General features: G+C 33.1%; 2 protein-coding genes and 1 long non-coding RNA gene across 3 annotated transcripts; 1 reads left to right on the top strand and 2 right to left on the bottom strand.

Moving 5' to 3' along the window:
* Positions 1-1,008: 1,008 nt before the first annotated feature.
* LOC107466909 (uncharacterized) lies at positions 1,009-2,190 on the bottom strand. The gene is made up of 2 exons (XR_001587820.3): positions 1,977-2,190; positions 1,009-1,199 (listed from the first exon to the last, which is right to left on the bottom strand). It is a non-coding gene; the product is annotated as an uncharacterized LOC107466909 (long non-coding RNA).
* A 1,961-nt stretch (positions 2,191-4,151) lies between these two features.
* On the bottom strand, positions 4,152-7,623 carry LOC107467095 (vacuole membrane protein KMS1). The gene is made up of 8 exons (XM_016086132.3): positions 7,309-7,623; positions 6,501-6,712; positions 6,089-6,167; positions 5,530-5,832; positions 5,195-5,343; positions 4,903-5,019; positions 4,651-4,830; positions 4,152-4,567 (listed from the first exon to the last, which is right to left on the bottom strand). The coding sequence occupies exons 1-8, from the start codon at positions 7,367-7,369 to the stop codon at positions 4,388-4,390; spliced, it is 1,281 nt and encodes a 426-aa protein (XP_015941618.1). The 5' UTR covers positions 7,370-7,623; the 3' UTR covers positions 4,152-4,387.
* A 5,849-nt stretch (positions 7,624-13,472) lies between these two features.
* On the top strand, positions 13,473-16,643 carry LOC107466947 (uncharacterized). Its single transcript, XM_052253733.1, has 3 exons — positions 13,473-14,121; positions 14,224-15,251; positions 16,503-16,643. The coding sequence occupies exons 1-3, from the start codon at positions 13,473-13,475 to the stop codon at positions 16,641-16,643; spliced, it is 1,818 nt and encodes a 605-aa protein (XP_052109693.1).
* Positions 16,644-22,428: the final 5,785 nt, after the last annotated feature.

Raw genomic sequence — 22,428 nt, 5'->3', positions numbered from 1 at the left:
GAGGGACCCATGAAAGGAATCAATTAATGGAATAAGGCAATAAGCAAAGTCTTCATGCCCCCCTTTACCCACTTGTGAATGCTGAAAGAAAGATAAGCCTCATGCCACCACAAAATAAAATCAACTTTCAACTATGACTTACCGCACCTTCCTGTCCCCACTCTAACACCTCCTTATTAAAGTAAACTCTTCTCTCTTTCTCTCTCTCTCTCTATATATATTCTTTTATTATTATTATAAATAATCATTATTTATGTGTTTGGTGAGCATCATAAGCAGTGTAACCTACTCTTTGGTCACTGATCGAAAAGAGTCAAGCTACTTCAACTTTTTTCTTTTCTGTTCACATTTTGAAATTTCTTCCAAGCCTCGGAATTGACCCTTCTTCCCATGTTGCTAATTAGATAAGACAACCTAGTCACCTAGCACAAGCATTTCTCCTTTTGCACATAATCACCAATAGTCCAATACTTTTAATTTTTTTTTTTAAAATATTACTTGTACTGTCATAAAACTGTAATTGCACGTAACCCATATAATTCTACTTCCTTAAAAAAACGTATTATTGCTAAATTCGGGTAAGGTAGGTAAGGTATGTATATATGCTTGTATGACAATCTGAATCGTCTGTGAAAATGAGAGGTGTAAGTTTGTTTGGACTATGCAGATGTATAAGGCTAAAGTTAACCATATTAATCAATTTATTTGGGTTGAATATTCATCCATGTGTCACTATCTCCGGAAATGATTCATTCCCCAAAATATGAAGTATAAAAAATTATAGTTCAACAAAAATATAATTTCTATATCTGGTGAGTCTAGGAGACTGTTTCCGTTTGCTTTCATCTCTTTCTTACGTGGATTGTTTATTCAATTTTTAAATAAACATTTTCTCCATACGTGCTTCATCTTTCACTTAGTTCATTGCATGTGTGATACGTAACATCAGATTGGTGGATAAAGAAAAAAATAAATAAATACCCATAAATAAATACCTTCAAAGCAAAATTGGAATGAACGCAATTACTTGGATCACATTATAAAGTGAATTTTTTTCTTGCATTACATGAAATTATATTGCATTACATTTTACCATTCACTACACGGCACAAATGATAATAAAGATATGAGGCCTAATTGGAATTGGAGGGTCCATTGCCTTTAGAAGGTGCGAGGTGAATCCACGTCAAAGGCAATGTCTACATTAGGCACAGGTGAATGAATGTCCAAAAGCTTAGTAAATAGGATAAGCAGAGCAAGAAATTGAGTGAAAAAGAAATGCTATGAAAATGAATGAAAGAGATGTTTTTTTTTAGAGATAAATATCAATCAACATATATTTTATTTATTTATTTATCATCCCTATGATTACTTGAGAAGGTGGAATAAGCTAAGCATGCTCTTTAATTTAGTGTGTGATAGTGAGACAATGAAAATAGCCACTCATAAGAGGGAAATTACCCAAGTGCCACTAGAGCCAATCATGTGAATTAGAACTTTTGAAATTCATTGTTTAAAAAAATTGTACTGTATATGGGGAAAGAGAGAAGCATAGATGAGATCACATGACATGGGGAGGGTAGAGTGGGTGGAAAATGGTGGTGGGTTCCTCCTCATAAATTACCTTTTTTACAAAAACAAAAAGATTATTGATAATGTTAACAAATGTCTTTATCATGATAAGAGAATAATAATAATAATTTTTTTTAAAACATTAATCAACTATTTTTTTTTTAATGATATTCTTAAAATATAAATTATGGACGAAAAAATAAAAAGGCATGGAAGGACCCATAAAGCCTTCCCTCATCTGAAGCATGAAAAGAAATTGCATCCATTTAGTCAACCAAAATTGAGCTGAGAATTTGAATGCAAACCCCAAAGGTAAAAGAAAAAAAAAACAGAACTTAAGAAGGTGAACAATAGAAGGTTGAAGGAAAGAAAATAATCCAGATTAGAAACAATTCAATACATACATATGAATTGGGAGAAGAGAGTTAGCTGAATTGGATGCAGCTTTACTTCAATTCCATGAGAGTGATGATCAGATCACCATAGTTCTTGGAAGTTGGATCTTAGTGGAGGAAGGGAGAGAGAAAGAACAGAACCATTCCCTTCCCTTCCCTCTATTTATTGGACTCACCAAACTCTCTCTATCTCTTTCTCTCTCTCTCATGCATTTATAATATAGGAGCCAGCAACCCAACCCAAAAGAATAAAGAATAAATACAAATAATGGAAAAGAAAATGGTGGGAACCACCAAACAAGTGAAGTGTTTGGAGTTGGGACACTTACTAAACAAGATAACACCACAAAATCCGGGGATATGGGTCCCACAACCTCTTTCCATGTCTATACAAACACACATGCATACATAATGTTTTTCTTTTTATTATATTATCTGTCTTGTTAATACAAATCAGATCTTTATTCCAAACATATAAAATTAACTAATTAATAATGAAAAAAATATTTATCTAATGTTTATTGACGAGACTTAAATAAAAATATAATAATACGGCAAGTAATTTTTTTTTCACTTAATTGTATCCAATTTTAGCCGAGCAATATTTAACAGTATTATTCATTGGTGGTCCAGAAAATTATTCAGACATAATTTGTTTTATCTGTTTTGACTATTCAAACAGTATTAAATGAATAAGCTGGTGAGTTTTATTTAAAAAAATAAAAAAATTTTTTAAGACTTTAACTAACAAAAACTGTATAAAAAAACCCTGAAATTAAAGAAAAGTTAGCAAGAAACATAGAGCAGGCAAATTAAAAGGTTTGGTCTATGGAGGAAAGAGAGGTTAGAGCGCCCTGAGATGGAGGGCTATATTAAATGATGCGCCGCCCCACCATAGCAATGATGGTCCCCACCACATGCAAAGGATTGCCGACGGTAGATTGCGGTGGTCATGGTGGTAGGACCCTCCACCATTTGACTCACCGGTGCCATTCTCATTTCGCACTCAGTAAGTGCCTTTTCTTTTCTTCCTCTCTTTCTATTTTCTGGGTCCATGCTCATTTGATTATTCTATCATTTATAATCATACATTTTGTTACCTACTTTATAGTTTCAAAAAAAATTAAATTACTAATAAATCCAAATAAAATTTGACTTAGTTTCCAAATGTAAAATATGAAGCTAAATTTTATATTGTTATTATCATATTTTAATGTTTTGATTAACAAAAATATTGGTTGTTCATTTGGGCATAAATAATTCATCTTACTTTTGGATATTGATATAAGCTGGCTTTTTTTTCCCTCTAAAATTAGGAGTGAGACTCGAATTCCAGATTTTTAGGTAAATTATATTTTAAATTAAAGATTATCATCACATTAATATTACTAACCACAAATAGTAAGACATGGCTGTACAATTATTATATGCCTTAAAAGCAAACATTATTCTGTATTGGACCTATAATAAGGACAAGCAATAGATCTTGGATCATGCCAATAACAATATAAATATTACTATGATGATTCTGAAGGATGTTTAATATTTTTATTTTAAATTTTTAATGATGCAGCTTGGATCAGCCCACCTTGCACTCCTATTTTAAATTATGTTAATATTAATATGGCCTTCCTTATTGCATGGTATGTGCTCCCCTAAAAAAATATAAAAATAAATGAAACAAAGATAAAGCCTCTTAGGTGAAGCCAAGGTGCAGTTTAATAATTGGAGCAGTTATGATTAAATAATGGAGAGTCTTAAGTTAAGTTGCCTTGATAATTTGGCATCATCTCAATTGAACACAGTGATCAAGAAATACGCTAAGTTTTAAAATCTTTCAAGTGAGTAAAGATAATATATTCATTTTGCTAGTAATCTCCGCCAGCAGATTCTTATTAGTCATTAATCTACACATAAAATAAAACCAAAGTGTATGACAATGATGATGTTTAATACTGTGTTAGAATTAAATTATAGTAGACTTTATATCAAACAAAATCTAGATCACATGGTCGAAAATTTTGATATGCTTTGCTGACTTGGACTGCTTCCAATTATTTACAATTGTAGGAAGTAGCATTTAAATTATATTATCAAACAATTGGCTGGACTGTCGTGTTATGATTGATTATCACAATGGACACTAATATAATATAATGAAAAAATGGTCTAATATTCATAAAATAAGCAATAATTTCATTTGCCATTTCAAAAATAATGTCAAGTTTCCAAACAAAAGATTGACTAAGATGAGAAGTTTCAACTTTTGTTGCCTAAAGTGTGTATTTTCATTCCTATAAATATAAGCTCCTAGTTAGACCTATCTGATTCTAGTTTCCATTGGTAACCTTCAAGAGTTTATGCTTGCAAAGTACCACCAAAAAATAATTCAGCAATGCTAGCAGATTATCAGCATTGCATTATTGCATGTATGAATTTCTTGAGAAAGATCCATTGGTTTTTGTGGCCTCTTTTCTCTCCTGTTGTTTCCTCATATAACTCTGTGCAGTTGCATTTACAATCTTGACAAAGAAGTTCAAAAGCATAAGCAACACAACAGTGTTCCAGATTGAAGCAATGGACAAGTCCCATTTTTTCTCCTGAAGATTATACAAACCATACTAATATATTTAGCAATTCAGAACACTGATAAACATATAACATATCAATTAATAATGATTACCTTACTATTTGGCAAAACCGGAATGGGTTCTTTCAAATACTTATCTCTAATTGCATGGAGCTTAGCAATCACAGGAGGCAAGAAAGAAGCAACACCAGGTGCATGGCCAAGGACCCCAACAACACCATTTTCTATCCAATTAAGAAGCTGATTATTGCAAATTGCGATGATGAATACCGTCTGCGCAACATTCAGCGTCAATCGAAAGCTTGTATACACACAACGATGTCACTCTTCTATAATTATACAAACCTGTATGTGAGTTTTAATAATGGCCTTTCCAAAGAAAGTTGCAAGAAAGAATTTCCAAAACGAAACGCCAAATTGTCCGCACATAATGCCAGCAAGGTCAAACAGAGGATTTGGAATCTGAGATGTAAATTCAGATGTTGGAAGATTGCATCTTAACATGTTAATGATGAATGTATCATATGCACATTGAACAAAGGAACAACCAACTTATTTTCTCAACTCTAAGCACAAGAAGTCTAATCTAATGAAGGGAAAGTTCATGCTATTAATAAAGAATGAAGTTGATACCAACCGAAGCAAGTGCTAAAATTGTAAAGAAGTTCAAATATTGAGTGTGCGATAGAAGCCAGCGCTTGGCTCGATTCAAGTGAGTTGCCATGAATCCTTTATCTTCACTATCCAACTCAGCCATGGCATCCAATTTGCTCCCAGACAAGCGTGCTACTCAAATGATTTGATTAGTAGACTCATATACAAACCAATCCCTAAAGAAAATAACTAATTACTGATGCTAAATCAGACAAACCAACTGCAGAAAGTTATAGAGAAATAGAAAGGTTGTTGGTGTCACCAAGTACATGTATTGAAAACTAGAAAGAATAAGACACATAAATTAATCATATATACCTGCCCTGGAGATAAAGTATGGAGGAAGCTCCCCAATAGCTGTTCCTATACCCCATAGAACAGCCTCCACCTGAACTTGAGGCAAAATGCTGCTGAGTGGAACTCGTGAACCATCATCGACTACCTTGAACAATGGTCGCCCGAATTCCGAGCATTCTTTATCGAGCCAAGAAGGACTACTGTTGAATTGTATTGTATCATATGGGGCACTTTTCAAATCAACTCGGCCACATTGCATTGCTTTGATTGTAAACAATACTATATGTGGACCTAAGTAGAGAACAAAAGTATGCAAACCAGATCCTGAAACAAAGAAAATGACAACAAAAACTTAACAAAAAATGAAAAAAACGAAAAATAAAATAACAGGACCAAATATATAACTCGTGGGGATAGAAGCTATATAAACAAGGATTGGTAAGCCTTTACAAGTATGAAGAATATTTATTGTAAGCAAATGTTTTCTAAAGTTCAGATCACACAGCAGTCTAAAGACCAACCATGTACGAAGTACTAACCATAAATAACTCAATCAGGAATGCAAGTTTATATTCCTTACCAAGACCAATTGAAGATGCAACTCCAAGGGCTACCCACCACAGTACAAAGCGTGAATAATTAATAAGTTCCTCCAAATGCTGCACAAAGAGCATGAACAGTTAATGTCAACGGAGCAGCTAATCGAAAACAAAAGAACTGCATATGGTTGGGGGGAGGCCTTGAAGATAGCATCTTAGGAGAATGACCGCGGTAAATAAAGAAGGGAGGACACATTTGGCAAAATGTTCACAAAATGAAAACTTAAGCAAGTTATACATCTTTCTACTGCTTATTGAATATTTCAAAAGGCCTGGAAAATTGAATGTCTAGGTTCACATACCTAATCCTGGGGTACTCAGTAATCTGAAGAATTATTTTCAGTGAAACTGTTTTTCGTACCTACATTCATTACTGTGGGAAAAATGAAATACCTTTTCATGAGAACCATCAGTTGGAATCAGCATCATGGCAAGAGCCCCTATAACACAAACAAAAAGCACAAGCCATCCACCTATTTCCAGCAGATAGAATATTGATTTCTTCAGGTATTGAATTATAGCAAGTGTGAAGAATTTTAGAGTTCTGAGTGGTTGTGTGGTTATCGTCAAATTTTCTAGCTCCAATTGTTGCTTCCGTTTATGCCCTGCAAGACAGAAAATTTCTAGTCACTATATGACTACCAATTCCAGATGCCAAATTTAAACCTTTACTCAACTTACACCTAAGAAGAGAGAAGTAGAATCAATTTGATGGTTTTCACTTTTCAAATGTTAATCTCAGGTTGTTTCAAACAGCTAGTTAGCCAACTTAGTGTGGCATGGATTGCCACATAACAATACATGACAAAGACCCCCCAAAATAACAAATCACTAAAATTTGATGTTTTCCAAAATACCGTGAAAAACTTTACTAAAGCCCTCTTCCACAAAGCATCGTACATCACCATTCAATTTGGCAAAAAATTCTTCATTGTTATACCATCCCAATCCTAATTCCTAACTACAAACAATTTCACAGATTAAAAAATAATATTTTTTTTTTTAAAAGCCTGAAATTACAAAACCAAATACGCAAACCCCAGAGTGGAACAAGTTTGAACGTAGATTAAATAAATATAACACGGTGATTAAAACAGTGCTTAAATATAATAATTAAATAAATATATATAACCTTGAACGTAGAGAATGAAAGTATACATGAAAATACTAATTGAAATTAAAATGGAATAAAAGAACGTGCCTGAGTTTGAAATGTTAGTTCTTCGAGAAGTAGACGATCTTTTAGTTTTAGCAGACCCCATTATTGGTTGCACGCTAAAAATCGAATCTTTCGATTTGGGAAAACAATATATTCCCTGTTTGTGTGTCTAGTCCTTCTGGGTTGGCGCTTGCATGATCGAAAGGAGAAGGTTTGGAATGGAATGGAATGGAATGAGTGAAAATTGCAGAGGGCAACGAGAGGGTTGCTTTGAAGATCGGGCGCGGAGCATTTGTCGCGCTCAGTCTCGGTATCTGCTGCTATCATACAGATCCTTAACGTCTCCAATACGACCATTACGCATTATTTTGCTTTTTACTTTTCATCCTAGAACTTGTTTGGAAAAAAGAATTTTATTAGATTTTAAAATATTTTTATTTTTATTTAATACTAATGTAAGAATTATATGATTTATGTAATTTATAATATTGTCACGCAAAAAAAATAAGTTTATTTGAAGAAAGTTTTGTCAGTGGTATTTTTTGTACAAGATGTCTCTGGTACGAGTTGTGAGATAAATTGAAAATTTGCAAGTTAAGACAAACGCCTCTTTTATATGGGGACTGATAATTATCTTATTTAATCTTATTTGGCATGTTTGGATGTCGTTATTTTGTTAAAAAAATATATTTTTTAATAAAAAAATATCTTTTTTTATTTTTTAACGTATTTGATAAATTTTTAGTAATAAAAGTAAAAACACCAGTAAAATAAAAAAAGATTTTTTTTTAGAAGCTGTAATTTACATTTTTTTTAAAAGATCTTTTTTCCTTAAAAAAAAAGATGTTTTTCATGTAATAAATAAACAAAAAAGTACTTTTATATTGTTATACCCAAATATAATTGATAGATAAAAAAACCTTTTTACATGAGATATCTAAACATAAAATTACTTTTACTTTTCTATAAGATCTTTTAAAAAAAGATAACTCGAAAAAAGATATTTTCTTAAAAGCTCACCCAAACAAGTCAAGATAAGAGAGATTTAAATTTGATTGTTGGTTAGAAACTCTAGTGGACTAGTTCCAAACCTTCTAGAAGAGCGAAGCGGGTCAGACCCGGATAACCAAATTCAGAGACCATTCCGAGAGAAGTTCCTGACCGTTTTTTGTCTGATAAATTGGATAACTGCCAATTTTAAATACTTCAGATGGATTGAACAACGTACACACATTCTTCACACACTTACTAATTTTTTTGCCATGTGAACTAAGGTTCAGTTGCACAAACGTGCCATTTTTTTTTGGTCAGGGAACAAACGTGCCTATTAAACCATACATGCAGCCACGTCATGACATTGTTGAACCAAAGCCCATAAGGCCTCTTTTACTTTTTGGTGTTGTCTCGTAGATTCAATACATCATATGAACCATACTGGGATATGCCCGGCCCAGTTTGGCCATGTGCCATGACCCAATATATATATATATACTAGCGTGATAACCCGTGCAATGCACGGACTTCACGAAATTTAAACTTTTAAAAAAAAATACTAAAAATATCACTAAAATGTATTCTATAAAAATAGATATGTTGTATTAAATTTGGATAATTACAAAATTATTACTACACTAAAATAAAAAAATAGAATACATCAATTATTCAATATGTCAACAAATGGTATAATATAGTTTCTAAGATAATAAAAGATAATAAAATATTTAAACAATTGTTAGCCACTAAAAAAACAGAAAAAAGAAGTCCAACAGAGATGTATTTTACTATTACGTATTATTTTAAACACATAACGTCAAGATACCTACTAATAGCAAAACAAAATATATACAACATATATAAATTTGTTTATTAAACAAAAAACAAAATATGTCAAAGACAACTTAACATATAATTCAAAATATCCATCAAATAGAGTTATACATATGACGCCTAACGTCGCTGAATCAATAACTCTATCTGGCGGTTAGCTATTGAGCCGAGTTTTAAGGTAATGATATCACCCTCCTTTAAATTATATACTCTACAACATTCATTCCACCCGACCCCAAATTTTCATTCTCCACCTCTTTCTCCACTTTTCAGTAAGTGGAAAAAGAACACATTCTTCTCTACGTTGAAATCTGGACCGGTGATCGTCCAAATCGAACCATCTTCAAATAGTTTAAGATACGCAGCAAATTTTGAAGCCAAATACTGCAACTAACAATTCATAGTTAACATAAACATAATATTTTCATACAAAATGAATAACAGATTTAAGAAGAACATTCAATAAGCTTGCAAGAAAAAAAAAGAATAAAAGAAATCACTCTTTTGAGATGAAGTTACCAATCTAGATTGACCCAGATCCGAAGCCGTGATGATCTTTTCAAAACAAACCTCTGGAGCGTATCTAATTCAGGATAATTTAAATATGTTAGTCACCACACTAAAAAATAGCAAGCTATGCCATGATATTAAAATCTAAAACAGAAGAAAAAAAGTTACATCTAACATTACCTAGGATCAGACAATTCGTTTGCCGCGTTACTTTGTTCGTTGACCTTTAATGATAAACTGCATCCACTAGACAAATCTATCGGATTATGCGGATTATCCCCTACCAGTATCCCATCTTGATCATTGTTTTCATCACCATCTGATGAAAACTAATCATCAGATGGTTCAGACCCAGATAGAACCATCACATCAGCTGATGACTCCTCATCAATCCTGGTATATTTGATGCGGAACACTCTTGATACATTATCAAGTGTCTCTGGGTCCATTAACTCAGTCACATATGCATCAGGATCAAGGTGAACTTGGATGGCTGGTTCTCCTTATTCCACAATGAAATAAAAAAAAAAATTCAAAAACCGACATACCTAAATTGAACAGATGCCGCTCTATCGATAAAATAGAAAGTTCTAATCTGTTCAAATGAGTAGTCAATTATGAGCAACTGATCATTCTTTCTTATCACCTCCAAGACTAAACAATTATCTAGCTCGTCAATGACATAGAACATTGGCCCAAATCCTTCGCTATGAGTTGAAACAAAAGTTGAGGAAAGAGGTCTCTCACCCTATATTCAAATTTTTTTCCAAAGTTAATTTATATCTAACAAAAGATGCTAAAAATACTTCAGATAATTTTACCTAATTATTTAGCAAAGAGAAGTATATATACCTTTAAATCTATCATTATTACCAACTGAGCAACACAAGAGAACAATAATCACGTAAATGAACAGACATTATAATCAGCATCACAAAAACAGGTAATTAAGTAACTAACACATATGAGGTCTTTTTGAATGTCCAAGAAAAAAAATACTAAAATTTTGAAAGAAACAATGAAAAAAAATTTGCTGTTATCTTGATAGATTCTGAAACCAAATCATATACATAAATTTCGAATCATCTTTTCACATATTAATAAATGCTGATTTTTTAAAGTTAGTATCAATATATGTATGATTAGTAAAGATTATATTATTTATTTTGAATGGACATTGATAATTTATGAAAACAAATCTTTTTAGAGTTGTTGTAGTCTACACCTATTTGAGATTAGAAATATCAGGAACTCAGAATTAGCTAATCAAACTCACCTAACAGAGAAAAGAAACTATCAAGAGGAGGAAAGTAAAAAAGACTACTAACTGAATATAAATTAAAAACAAACCATTCGAAGTTAAAGATTAAATCCACCTCTTTAATCGGTTAACATACATGATATAATATTCCATAATATACTTCGTTACCTGATCACTAAAAAGGCGAAATCTAAAAATCAGTTCTTTTTCGTTGGACCAATATTGTTGGGTTGCTAAAAACCTCCTATTAGCACATAATGGTACGATTAGAATATAAGACTGAGACTTTTAACCAAGAAACGAACTAACTAAGTATTCAAAAAAAAGTTAAGTAACAAATTAAAAGCATATTAATGAAAAATACCCAAGAAATCACTTTGGAAAACCACTATACAACATATTTTACAGATTAGGACAACTTATGAAATCTGGCCTACATATAAATGCGAAGACAATAAAATTAAATTACAACATGAAAAATATTTGAGAAAGAATTAAAAAAAAAACTATAGATGGCATAACACGATATTTAATTGACATTAAAATTTTCAAAAGCTAATATGAAATATATTGAATGGAAAAATAAATGAGACTTCAATGGAATTGAAAATGCAGCAAAAAAAACATTTTTTCTAATGCTCAACACCATACCTGTTTGCATCTTCTCTATTAGCATTTATCGCCATTCACCCTTATCAGATAGAGAGACTTGGTATAAAGATTCAAGAACAGAGAAAATATCTTGTGTCTTACTGCAAAAGAGAGTACTATAATAAAGTAAATCCTAATATGAGATTTCAACAAATTCAAGAAAAATAAGTGATAAAATTGAATCCATAAAGATAAAGAACAAACATAAAGAAGGAACAGCAACCATTGATAAACAAAAGAAGAAATAGATGAACAAAAATATGGTTATTTATTCTAGTAAATTAAATTTCTGCTAATGCTAATTATAAAGCCGAGAAGTTTCAAAAAGTTAATCACTACTAATAATAATTTAAACAAACAATCATGAATTATCAATTTGTTAATTACAATACGCATTACAAACGACATGGAAAAAAGAAAATATACAAAAATTAGATCAATATTAAAATATAAAAGACTAGAATGAATATTCAAAAATTATAAATATGATAAAACTGATTTCAAGAAAATCTTTTTTTATATTTTAAAATAATCGATAAAATAATGTAAACAATGATTATATCTTTTAAGTTGAGGAAGAGTTTACAAAACTTAAAAGAGTAAATCCATACCTGAGAAAATAAATTTGGGATTAATAGTTGGAGTACTTTACAAAATAACTTATCCTTGTAGAGAACAAAAAAAAATTAAATGTAAAATTAAAATCATGCTAACAGAAAGCATAAAAAAATAACTTGAGAAGAATCAGATGTTGTGATCAAGGAAGTATAAGACATGTCATGTGCTGAAAATCAACTGTTTCTTTCTTTTTCTTTAAATTTGCAGCTAAACTTTCACCGAATAATACATGCATGTCCAGAAAAAAAAAGTTTAAAGGCAAAGAAAGCTAGCAAAACTGAAAAGAAAACGAAAAAAAAGATACAAAACAGAAAATTTAGTTATCAGTGCAACCATTAGGACAAAAGCTGAAATTGATCTTTGATTTTCAGTTTTTAAAGGATTTACCTTAACAGCACCTCCCTTGTTACTTGGCTGAAGTTTAGTGTCTTGATTTGTCAAAACCTGAAGATAAAGAAGTATCTGTCGAGTCACCGAGGTAGACTGGTCTGTCGGAGGGATTTGAAGCACTGGGAGCCACCGCAGATAAGGACAGCTTGGTATCCTGTAGGAGGATATGGGGTTTTGAATATGAAAAAGTTCGGTGGTAGACTTTGCGGGTTGAGCGAGGTGACACGATACAGAGAAAGACGAAAGAGCTTCAGTAAGTATGTTGTTGTCGCATTTCTTTCTTTTTTTTTCGCTGGGGAAAGGTGGAGAAAGTGGGTCGTGACCTTTGGATTTTTACTCTTTGCTGGTGATTACTGTTGATCTTCTTAAACTTTGGGAAAAAATTAAAGAAACACAAAAATAAAAGATAGTTAAATTTTTTTAAAAAAAAAAGAGCTGGACTATTATGAAGAATTAATTACTAATGATCATAAAGACTTTTAATATTCGAATTATTAAGAAGCACTTATTTTTTTTAGTATTTATGACAATTAAAAAGAATGGTTAAATGTTGAAAAATATGGGTAAAAAACCATAATAAGCCAACTGGCTCAAAAAATTACGTAAATACGCCAAAGCAAAAATCGTTTCAGCAATAAGCCAGATCGCATTTTTATATAATTCGAACCAGGTTGGTTCGAACTCTATTTGTTAGTAAATCGAACCAGGTGAGTTCGAATTAGGATTTTTTGTTGGTACTAAATCGAACCAGCCTGGTTCGAATTAGGAATGAAGGTAATTCGAACCAAGATGGTTCGAATTATAGAGAGAGAATGTTTGCATGTAATTCGAACCGGGCTGGTTCGAATTACACCAATCATAGTTCGAACCGCCTGGTTCGAACTATGTGTGAGACTGAGCTGTATATATATGGTTCCAAACGTGAGTTAGTATCATTAGAGGGAGTAGGATGGCTAGTGAGGAGAGTTTTGTGGTTTTGGTGCACCACAGAGGATCTGTTAATAGAAAAACTCGTTCCGGAGTAAAGTTCACAGATAAGAATCCTCTATGTATTGTCATAACATCTACGACGAGTTACGATGACCTTGTTAGCGCTGTACTAATGAAGCTCGGTCTGGAGGGTGCGAAGCGGGTAAAGAAGTTTTTCTATCGCATTCCAGTCACGGTGCTACAGAATACGGTGAAGTATGATTGCTTCACGATTAATAATGATGCGGACTTGCAAGTAATGTTTCTCTGTCGGCGGCAGTTTCCGGAGGTGAGGACACCGGAGTTGTTGGCCCGGCTGGTTGATGTTGTATCCAGCTCCGGCGGTTCGAACAGGAATACGAACACTATAGCGAATCCAGCAGGTTCTAGTTCCCGGCCTGCCGTTGCTTCCTCGTCCGTCCCTGTGTACGAACCAGTGGTCCAACATGTCGCCTCCCCATCTTTCGCTGTTGACCTCAATGCCACCGAAGGCGACGAGGTAGTGGAAAGGGAAAATTTGCCGAACGCTTTAGTGGGAGTTGCACCTGTTGGCGTAGGAGACGGTTTTTTGGACGATGAAGACGAGGATGACGTCGAGCCGGATATGATTGACGATGATAGCGCTGATGATATTGGAGCGACTGGGCCTGCGTTGGAGGTAGGTGGTTCTAGCTCTGGCACACAGCAGTATCCACCACATTTTTCCTCGTTGGACTTGGACGCCATGAGACATGAGGGGGTATTAGGGCACGCTGTTGGATTCGGAGCTAGAGATGCGGAAGGGACTACTGGTCTGACAGAGTTCCAGGTGGGTCAGCAATTCCAGGATAAAGATGAGGCCCTTTTAAGTGTGAAGACTTACAGCATCAGGCGAGGGGTACAGTACAAGGTGGTGGAGTCCGATCACCGCCGGTATGTGGGCAAGTGTTCCGAGTTTGGGAATGGGTGCACATGGTTGATTCGACTGAGTCTCCGGAAGCGCAAGGGCATTTGGGAGGTCAAACGGTACAATGGACCTCACACTTGCCTGGCCACATCCATCTCGAGTGACCACAGGAGTTTGGATTATCATGTGATTTCGGTGTTCATTATGCCAATGGTTAGGGCCGATGCATCCGTGAGCATCAAGGTGCTCCTGAACGCCACGGCAGCGCACTTTGGTTTTAGGCCGACTTACCGGAGGGTTTGGATGGCGAAGCAGAAATCTATTGCCCTCATATACGGTGACTGGGATGAGTCCTACAACGACCTGCCTAGGTGGGTCTTGGGTGTCCAGCTGACGATGCCTGGGAGTGTTGCGGTACTGAAGACGAGCCCGGTTCGAGTTGGAGGACAGGTGGACGAATCTCAAGCGTACTTCCACAGACTTTTCTGGACTTTCCCGCCCTGCATCGAGGCATTCCGTCATTGCAAGCCGCTAGTGAGCATTGACGGCACACATCTGTATGGGAAGTATGGGGGGACGTTGCTCATCGCGATTGCACAGGACGGGAACTCGAACATTCTACCTGTCGCATTCGCACTAGTAGAGGGTGAGAATGCAGAGTCCTGGAGTTTCTTTCTCTCGCACCTTCGACAGCACGTGACCCCGCAGCCCGGTCTGCTGGTTATATCGGACAGGCACAACGGCATCAAGGCTGCGCTTGAGGCTCCTGACGGCGGTTGGCTACCGCCATCTGCGTACCGTGCATTCTGCATACGACACATAGCGGCAAATTTTGCCCTTACCTTCAAGGGCAAAGACGCTAGGAGGCTACTAGTCAACGCGGCGTATGCGAAGACCGAGGTTGAATTTGATTACTGGTTTGATATCCTGCGATCTGAAGATCCGGCGATGTGTGAGTGGGCGAACCGGATTGATTACTCGTTGTGGACTCAGCATCGTGATGAGGGGCGGAGATTCGGTCACATGACGACGAACATCTCCGAGTGTGTGAACTCTATCCTCAAGGGGGTCAGAAATCTCCCTGTAGCATCCCTGGTGAAGGCAACATATTGTAGGCTTGCGGAACTGTTTGTTCGCAAGGGGAGAGAGGCTGAGGCCCAGATGGGAACAGGACAACAATTCAGTCAGCATTTGGTGAAGTGTATTGAGGCCAACATGAAGACGGCCAGGTGCTTCACGGTGACGCTGTATGACCGGGATAACTCCGAGTTCACTGTAGCAGAGACCACTCCGACTGGTTCTTTCTCCTTGGGTACTTACAGAGTATCACTTGCCTCTCGGACATGTGACTGCGGGTACTTCCAGGCTCTTCATTTCCCGTGTCAGCACGCACTTGCATGCTGTGCATACTCACGGGTCACCTGGACCTCTTACGTTCACAGCGTCTATCAGATTAGCTCGGTGTTCAATGTGTATCGGATGGGATTCACACCTCCGATCCCGGAGGGCTTCTGGCCACCTTACGACGGACCCACGGTGATTCCAGACCCTGACAAGAGGCGTGCCAGAGAGGGTCGTCCTAGATCCACTAGGATACGGACGAATATGGACCAGGCGGATCCGAATCGGCCAAAGAGGTGCGGCCTATGTCGCCAACCCGGACACACACGACGTAGTTGCCCACAGGTTGGAGGCTCGTCTCAGACAGGACACCATTAGTATGCATGTTGTTAGTGTTAGCATTATCTACATTAGTGCGCATCTTGCTAGTCTTAGAGTTATTTAGATTATTTCCCATGTTGTTAGTCTCAGTATTATTTACATTAGTGCACATGACTTTTAGTTTGATTGTTGCGAGTAGTAATGAATATGGCTTCTTTAATTATGTATTTTTTTCTTTAAAGTTCAATCAAGTATCATAGTGGTTTGTACTTTTTTTTGTTATGTTATAGTCTGTTTACCTATGTTTTTTTTTTATTTGTGTTCTGGGACATTCATTTTGTATGATCAATGAATCTTGAAACAGTTTAGTGTTTATTTTTTCTTATTAAATTGTGTCCGGGTTGGCGACATAGGCCGCATCTCTTTGGCCGATTCGGATCTGCCTCCTCCATAGATACACAGCTAGCTCAGTCTCACACTAATTCGAACCGGCCTGGTTCGAACTATGATTGGTGTAATTCGAACCAACCCGGTTCGAATTACATGGGAACCTTCTCTCTCTATAATTCGAACCAACCTGGTTCGAATTACCTTCATTCCTAATTCGAACCAGGCTGGTTCGATTTATTAACAACAGAAAACACTAATTCGAACTCACCTGGTTCGATTTACTAACAAATAGAGTTCGAACCAACCTGGTTCGAATTATATAAAAATGCGATCTGGCTTATTGCTGAAACGATTTTTGCTTTGGCGTATTTACGTAATTTTCTGAGCCAGTTGGCTTATTATGATTTTTTACCCGAAAAATATATATCATGAATTATTTTCTTTATTTATTTATGAGTTTTTTATATTAATAAATTTTATGTATCCTAAAGTTTAAGTAATGTTCACATTTTTTTCAATTGTTTTTTCTATTGTTAATGCACATAAAAATAAAAATGACGAAAAATCACAAAAAGCTAAAAAAAACAATAAATAACTAAATTATTGATAAAAATTTTACGTGACACAAAAATCATTAAGATACGAATTATGAAAATTACATAAGAAAATAATTACAGATATATTTATTTTTTTATAAAATATTTGCTCCTTCTTAAATATGATACATGTTAAAACAAAAAAGTTGATTATTCTTAACAAATTTGGTACTAAAAGTCTTTTTAATAGGACTTAATTAATGATCTTGAGTTAAAGTATTGACCTTTTCTATTCTCAACTTCTACTCTCTTTTTAATTAGATATTTTTTATATAATCTTGTAGTAAAATAATAATAAGACATTTTTATAAAATTTTAATCAACTCAAAGAAAATTAGAACCAACTAATATTCACAATAATTATAGTTTAAAAAATTAATATTTACTTGTTAATGATTCAAATAAAATTTATAGACCAGAGTGAAAAATATTTTACTTAAAAATTATGACTCAAATCACTAACAATCAGATCTTTCTTCACTTTTGAATAGATATTCTTGTGTTCATGTAAAACTTTCCTAAAAAAGTGAAACGTGCTTTAACCTTGAACCAATATCAAACAGTTTTGTAAGAATTTATGATACATGTTAAAAAAATTGATTATTGTTACTAATTTTGGCATTAAAAGTCTCTTTAATAAGACTTAATTAATAATTTTGAGTTTAAGTAATAAAAAACTGATCTTTTCTATTCTCAACTTCTCCTTTCTTTTTAATTAGATATTATTTTCATATAATCTTGAGTGGAATAACATTAACAGATTTTTATAAAATTTTAATCAATTCAAAGATAATTAGAACCAACTAATATTCACCATAATTATAGTTTGAAAAAATTAATACTTATTTCTTAATGATTCAAATGAAATCTATAGACCACAACAAAAAGTATTTTAGTTAAAAATTATTATCCAAATCACTAACTATCAGATCTTTCTTTACTTTTGAACAGACCTTATCAAAGCAAAGATAACATCCTAGGAATCTTTTTCGAGAGATGTCTATGTCAGTACGATATTATTAACTTGTAATCAGAGTATCAAAGCAAAGGTAAAATTTTAGGTCTTTCTCCACCACATAAGTAAAACCAGAATGAAACTTGAATACCTATGAAAAGTGAATTTTATATAATGGAATGTGCAAAATAATCGAAAATGAAAACAATAAGGACCACACTTCAAAATATATTGTGTTGCAAACCTAATGAAGCCTCAAAAATTGCAAAACCACACTAATAGGAAATGGATCCAGCAAAAGCATAATATTCGAAAACCCAATTTACAAATAAATCAGAATGTTTTCTCTAAAAAATTCATTTAAACACATCAATTATGAAGATTGACCCAAATAAAAATAAAATAAAAAATACAAACTTTTATCACTCATGCTAAAGAGTTTAGGTGAAACTTCAAGAGATTTAAAAAACAAAATAAAACCTACACCCAAAAATAGACAAATTTGAGACAAACCCACACCAATTCAAAATCAATTAATCACTTTTTTTCTCATTGATAATTTTATTTCAACCTAAATCTAGATTAGAAAATCATTAAGGAGGTTGATTAAAGTCTTAATTTATCATTTTACCAACTTCCTGAAAACATATAAAGATAACTCAATTTTTATCTTACCATACCAAAGATAACATAAGTAAAGGAAACATGAGAGAGAGAGAGACTATTATCATGGGCACTGCTAGCAAGATTGCTGCCCTCCATCAGAAGAGAAGACCCCATTAATCAAAGAATCAGCTCAAAATCATGATTCTTGGTGGATGAGTAAATCAATCGACATGTGATGTTTAATATCACAGAGGGAAAATACCTTCCTACATAATTAGAAGAAGAAGTTAGAAAACATACTGACATAGATTTAATTAATGTTAATGATGAATTTCTACAAACTAATAAACATAAAATTGAATCTGAAAACACATAATTAACTAACAATCAGAAGATAAAAGCATCAAAGATTGTAAACACATAATAATCAAAACCCACCATTTGTTGCAAGGGATCCATATCCACAGGAAATAAAATTTAAAGAGAAGAAAATACCTATTCATTACACATAACGTTATAATCTACTAACTTTAAAACATCTGCACTAAAAAATCTTTCTCCTTCATTTCTTTTACCGTGCATATCGAAGTTATAGTTATATGAAAGTGCTCAAGCTTAATTTCAACCGGGATGGCAGTAATTCAAACTCTCATCTATGTACATTAGATACCCAAAAAGCACATAGTTATACCTAAGAGACACCTAATGAAGAACTAAGAAACAGAGAAGAGGAAACCACAACGAAACCCAAGAATCTAATATTATGCGCAATTTCACTTAACTCTTAAAAAACATCCCACTTCTAACCGAAATGAGACGAAATAGAACAAACAAAAACTCCTCAATTACTACCTCCTTCTCCCAACTTACCCCTCAACTAACCTCATCCTGAAAACCAAAAATCACTCGTAAATCTCAAATTTATCCCGAAAAACACATAAGATAAAAAACACGGCACAATTCCACCTAAAAATCAGTATCCAAATTCACCATACCATAGACAAATGATTGCACAACCTGCCAAAATCGAGTCCAACGCAGAATGCGAGAAAATCAACCATAGATTTGCAAAGAAAAAAAAATCAGACATGAAAGAAGGGGAATAATAAAAGGTTCCTAGAGAGAGAAAGGCTAGGATTTTAATACAGAAAGAGAAAGAGCATGAACTCACAGTGACATTGAGGTGGCTCCATTGAAGCTCGAGACTGATTCCCCCTCTCCCGAAGAGTGTCAAGAAGCCAAAGCGTTAGGGTTTTAAAAAGAAAATATGTTAAACAAAAAAAAAGGAATATGCATCTAATATTACTTTATGCATTTATAAATAACAAAAAAATATATATAACAAAATGCATACATATTAAAAAAATAACGAGCGAAAGATATGTTAAACAAAATAGAGATAGAATAAAAAAATAAAAAATTAAAAGAAAGAAAGAGAAGAAAAAAGAGAAAAAGAATTTATAAAAAAATTTTAAAAAAGATGAGAAACAGTAAAATGTAAATTTAATAATATACATCCCATGATTTTTTTTTAATAAATTCAAAAAATTATTTAACCTTTTTAATTTGGTCAAATTTAAAAAGTATGAAAAGATTATATGTGAGCATGTAATCCATTAATATGAGTGAAAAAATTATATGTGACCGAAAAAGTTTGCATAATGGAATAGAAACAAATTGTTCACATATAATCTTTTCATACTTTTTAAATTTGACCAAATTAAAAAAATTAAATAATTTTTGAATTTATGAAAAAAATTAATAGGATGTATATTACTAAATTTACACTTTACTGTTTCTCATCTTTTTTTTTTTATTTTTTTTATAAATCTTTTTTTCTCTTTTTTTCTTTTTCTTCTTTCTTTTAATTTTTTATTTTTTTGTCTCTATTTTGTTTAACATATATTTGACTCATTATTTTTTAATATGTATGTATGTATGTATCTATATATATATATATATATTGTTATTTATAAATGCATAAAGTAATATTTTTTCACTGATTATTTATAAATGTATTAAGAGAAAATATATTTTTTCTGATAAAAAAGAGAAGAAAGAAATCATAAAAAGAATATCTCACAATAACAAGAACACACATATATATATTCTCTTTTTTAAAACTCACTAAAATAATTTATGTAAGAGTGATAGTTATTTAGAATGTTTCAATTTTCATTCTATTATCAGAAAAAAAAAACTTTCTTTGTATAAAAAAGGGAAATAAAAATAAGCACAAATTATAACACGATTGAAAAAAATACATCTTTTCAATGATTTTGAGGTTCATTATTTATATTATTGTATACATTTAAATAATTTGTAAGAAAAAAAATATATCAGCATTGCCATTTCTTGGCCTGTGCCCATGAAATGGATTTGAACTCCATTTCACTGAAGGTGCCCATGAAATGGGCAATACATGTCAGGGCCAGCTCCCACGAAATGACTATCCCATTTCCATGGTGGCAGCAGCAAAATGGAAGGAAGAATTCTGAGCAGGCAGGCGTGAAATGGGTGTACTACCGAGTTGAGACTCCATGTCTCATTGATAGCAATACTTGTGGAAATTTGTCTTTGTTAAAATTTAAATGTGACAACTTTATTTATTGATATTATATTCATTCATGAAGTCAAAATAATATGATCAACGTTATTACCGGTTAATATTTCATATTTTATGACATGATTTTCAAGTTTTCAAATATATATATAGACTTATTTATTTATAAAAAGCTATTACATTGATTAATATTCCTTAGTAATATTACTAAAATACTATCGTTGAGTATTAATTTGTGTGAAAAAAACCATAATAACTTTGGTATTCAATATAAAAAAAGTGTTATTCCTAGATTGATAAATGTATTTTTTTTCCATTTTTATACCAGTTTATTTGCCAATAATTACGTTAACAAAAATGGATGACTATACTATCTTAAAATATGGGAGAAAAATACATTTTTGTATTATATTGGCAAATAAACTGGTATAAAAATGGGAGAAAAATACATTTATCAATCTAGGAATAACACTTTTTTTTATAGAATAAATTATATATATTTATTGAATACCAAAGTTATTATGGTTTTTTTTACACAAATTAATACTCAACGATAGTATTTTAATAATATTACTAAGGAATATTAATCAATCTAATAGCTTTTATAAATAAGTCTATATATATATATATTTGAAAACTTGAAAATCATGTTATAAAATGTGAAATATTAACCGGTAACAACGTTAATCATATTGTTTTGACTTCATGAATGAATATAATATCAATAAATAAAGTTGTCACATTTAAATTTTAACAAAGACAAATCTCCACAAGTATTGCTATCAATGAGACATGGAGTCTCAACTCGACAATACACCCATTTCGCGCCTGCCTGCCCAGAGTTCTTCCTTCCATTTCGCTACTGCCACCATAGAAATGGGATAGCTATTTCGTGGGAGCTGGCCTTGACATGTATTGCCCATTTCGTGGGCACTTTCAGTAAAATGGAGTTCAAATCCATTTCACAGGCACAGGCCAAAAAATGGCAATGCGCATTTTCAGAAAGATTTATAGCTATGCGCATTTTGGGAATTAATATTTTTTAGATGCGCATTTAGGTAAAAAAGCCTATATATATATTAACAGAGATGGATTCATGTGTAGGGGTGTGGGGGCAATTGCCCCCATTGAACTTTCAAAAAACTAATAATAAGTATATATGTGTAGAGAATGGATTTGGATCTTCTAAAGTTGTAAATTTTACTTTAGAAAATAAAGTGTAATTTTTTACCCTTGAATAGTTTTTCTTTTATATTTATTTTTAGTCCCACCTATGAA

Source organism: Arachis duranensis, chromosome 9 (assembly GCF_000817695.3).
Source record: "Arachis duranensis cultivar V14167 chromosome 9, aradu.V14167.gnm2.J7QH, whole genome shotgun sequence".
In the NCBI taxonomy this organism is placed as follows: domain Eukaryota; kingdom Viridiplantae; phylum Streptophyta; class Magnoliopsida; order Fabales; family Fabaceae; genus Arachis; species Arachis duranensis.
Note: the sequence above shows the minus strand (reverse complement) of the source record. Positions and strands in the feature narration are given on the sequence as shown.

What these genes read in the sequence shown, in the direction of transcription:
- LOC107467095 (XM_016086132.3), bottom strand. Translation starts at nt 7,369, where the DNA reads ATGGGGTCTGCTAAAACTAAAAGATCGTCTACTTCTCGAAGAACTAAC. An exon ending in ATACTTTATCTCCAGGGCAG is followed by an intron (nt 5,344 to 5,529) that starts GTATATATGATT and finishes TCATTTGAGTAG; the next exon opens with CACGCTTGTCTGGGAGCAAA. An exon ending in TTATTAAAACTCACATACAG is followed by an intron (nt 4,831 to 4,902) that starts GTTTGTATAATT and finishes AATGTTGCGCAG; the next exon opens with ACGGTATTCATCATCGCAAT.
- LOC107466947 (XM_052253733.1), top strand. Translation starts at nt 13,473, where the DNA reads ATGGCTAGTGAGGAGAGTTTTGTGGTTTTGGTGCACCACAGAGGATCT. An exon ending in TGACGATGATAGCGCTGATG is followed by an intron (nt 14,122 to 14,223) that starts ATATTGGAGCGA and finishes ACGCCATGAGAC; the next exon opens with ATGAGGGGGTATTAGGGCAC. An exon ending in AAGACGCTAGGAGGCTACTA is followed by an intron (nt 15,252 to 16,502) that starts GTCAACGCGGCG and finishes ATAGATACACAG; the next exon opens with CTAGCTCAGTCTCACACTAA.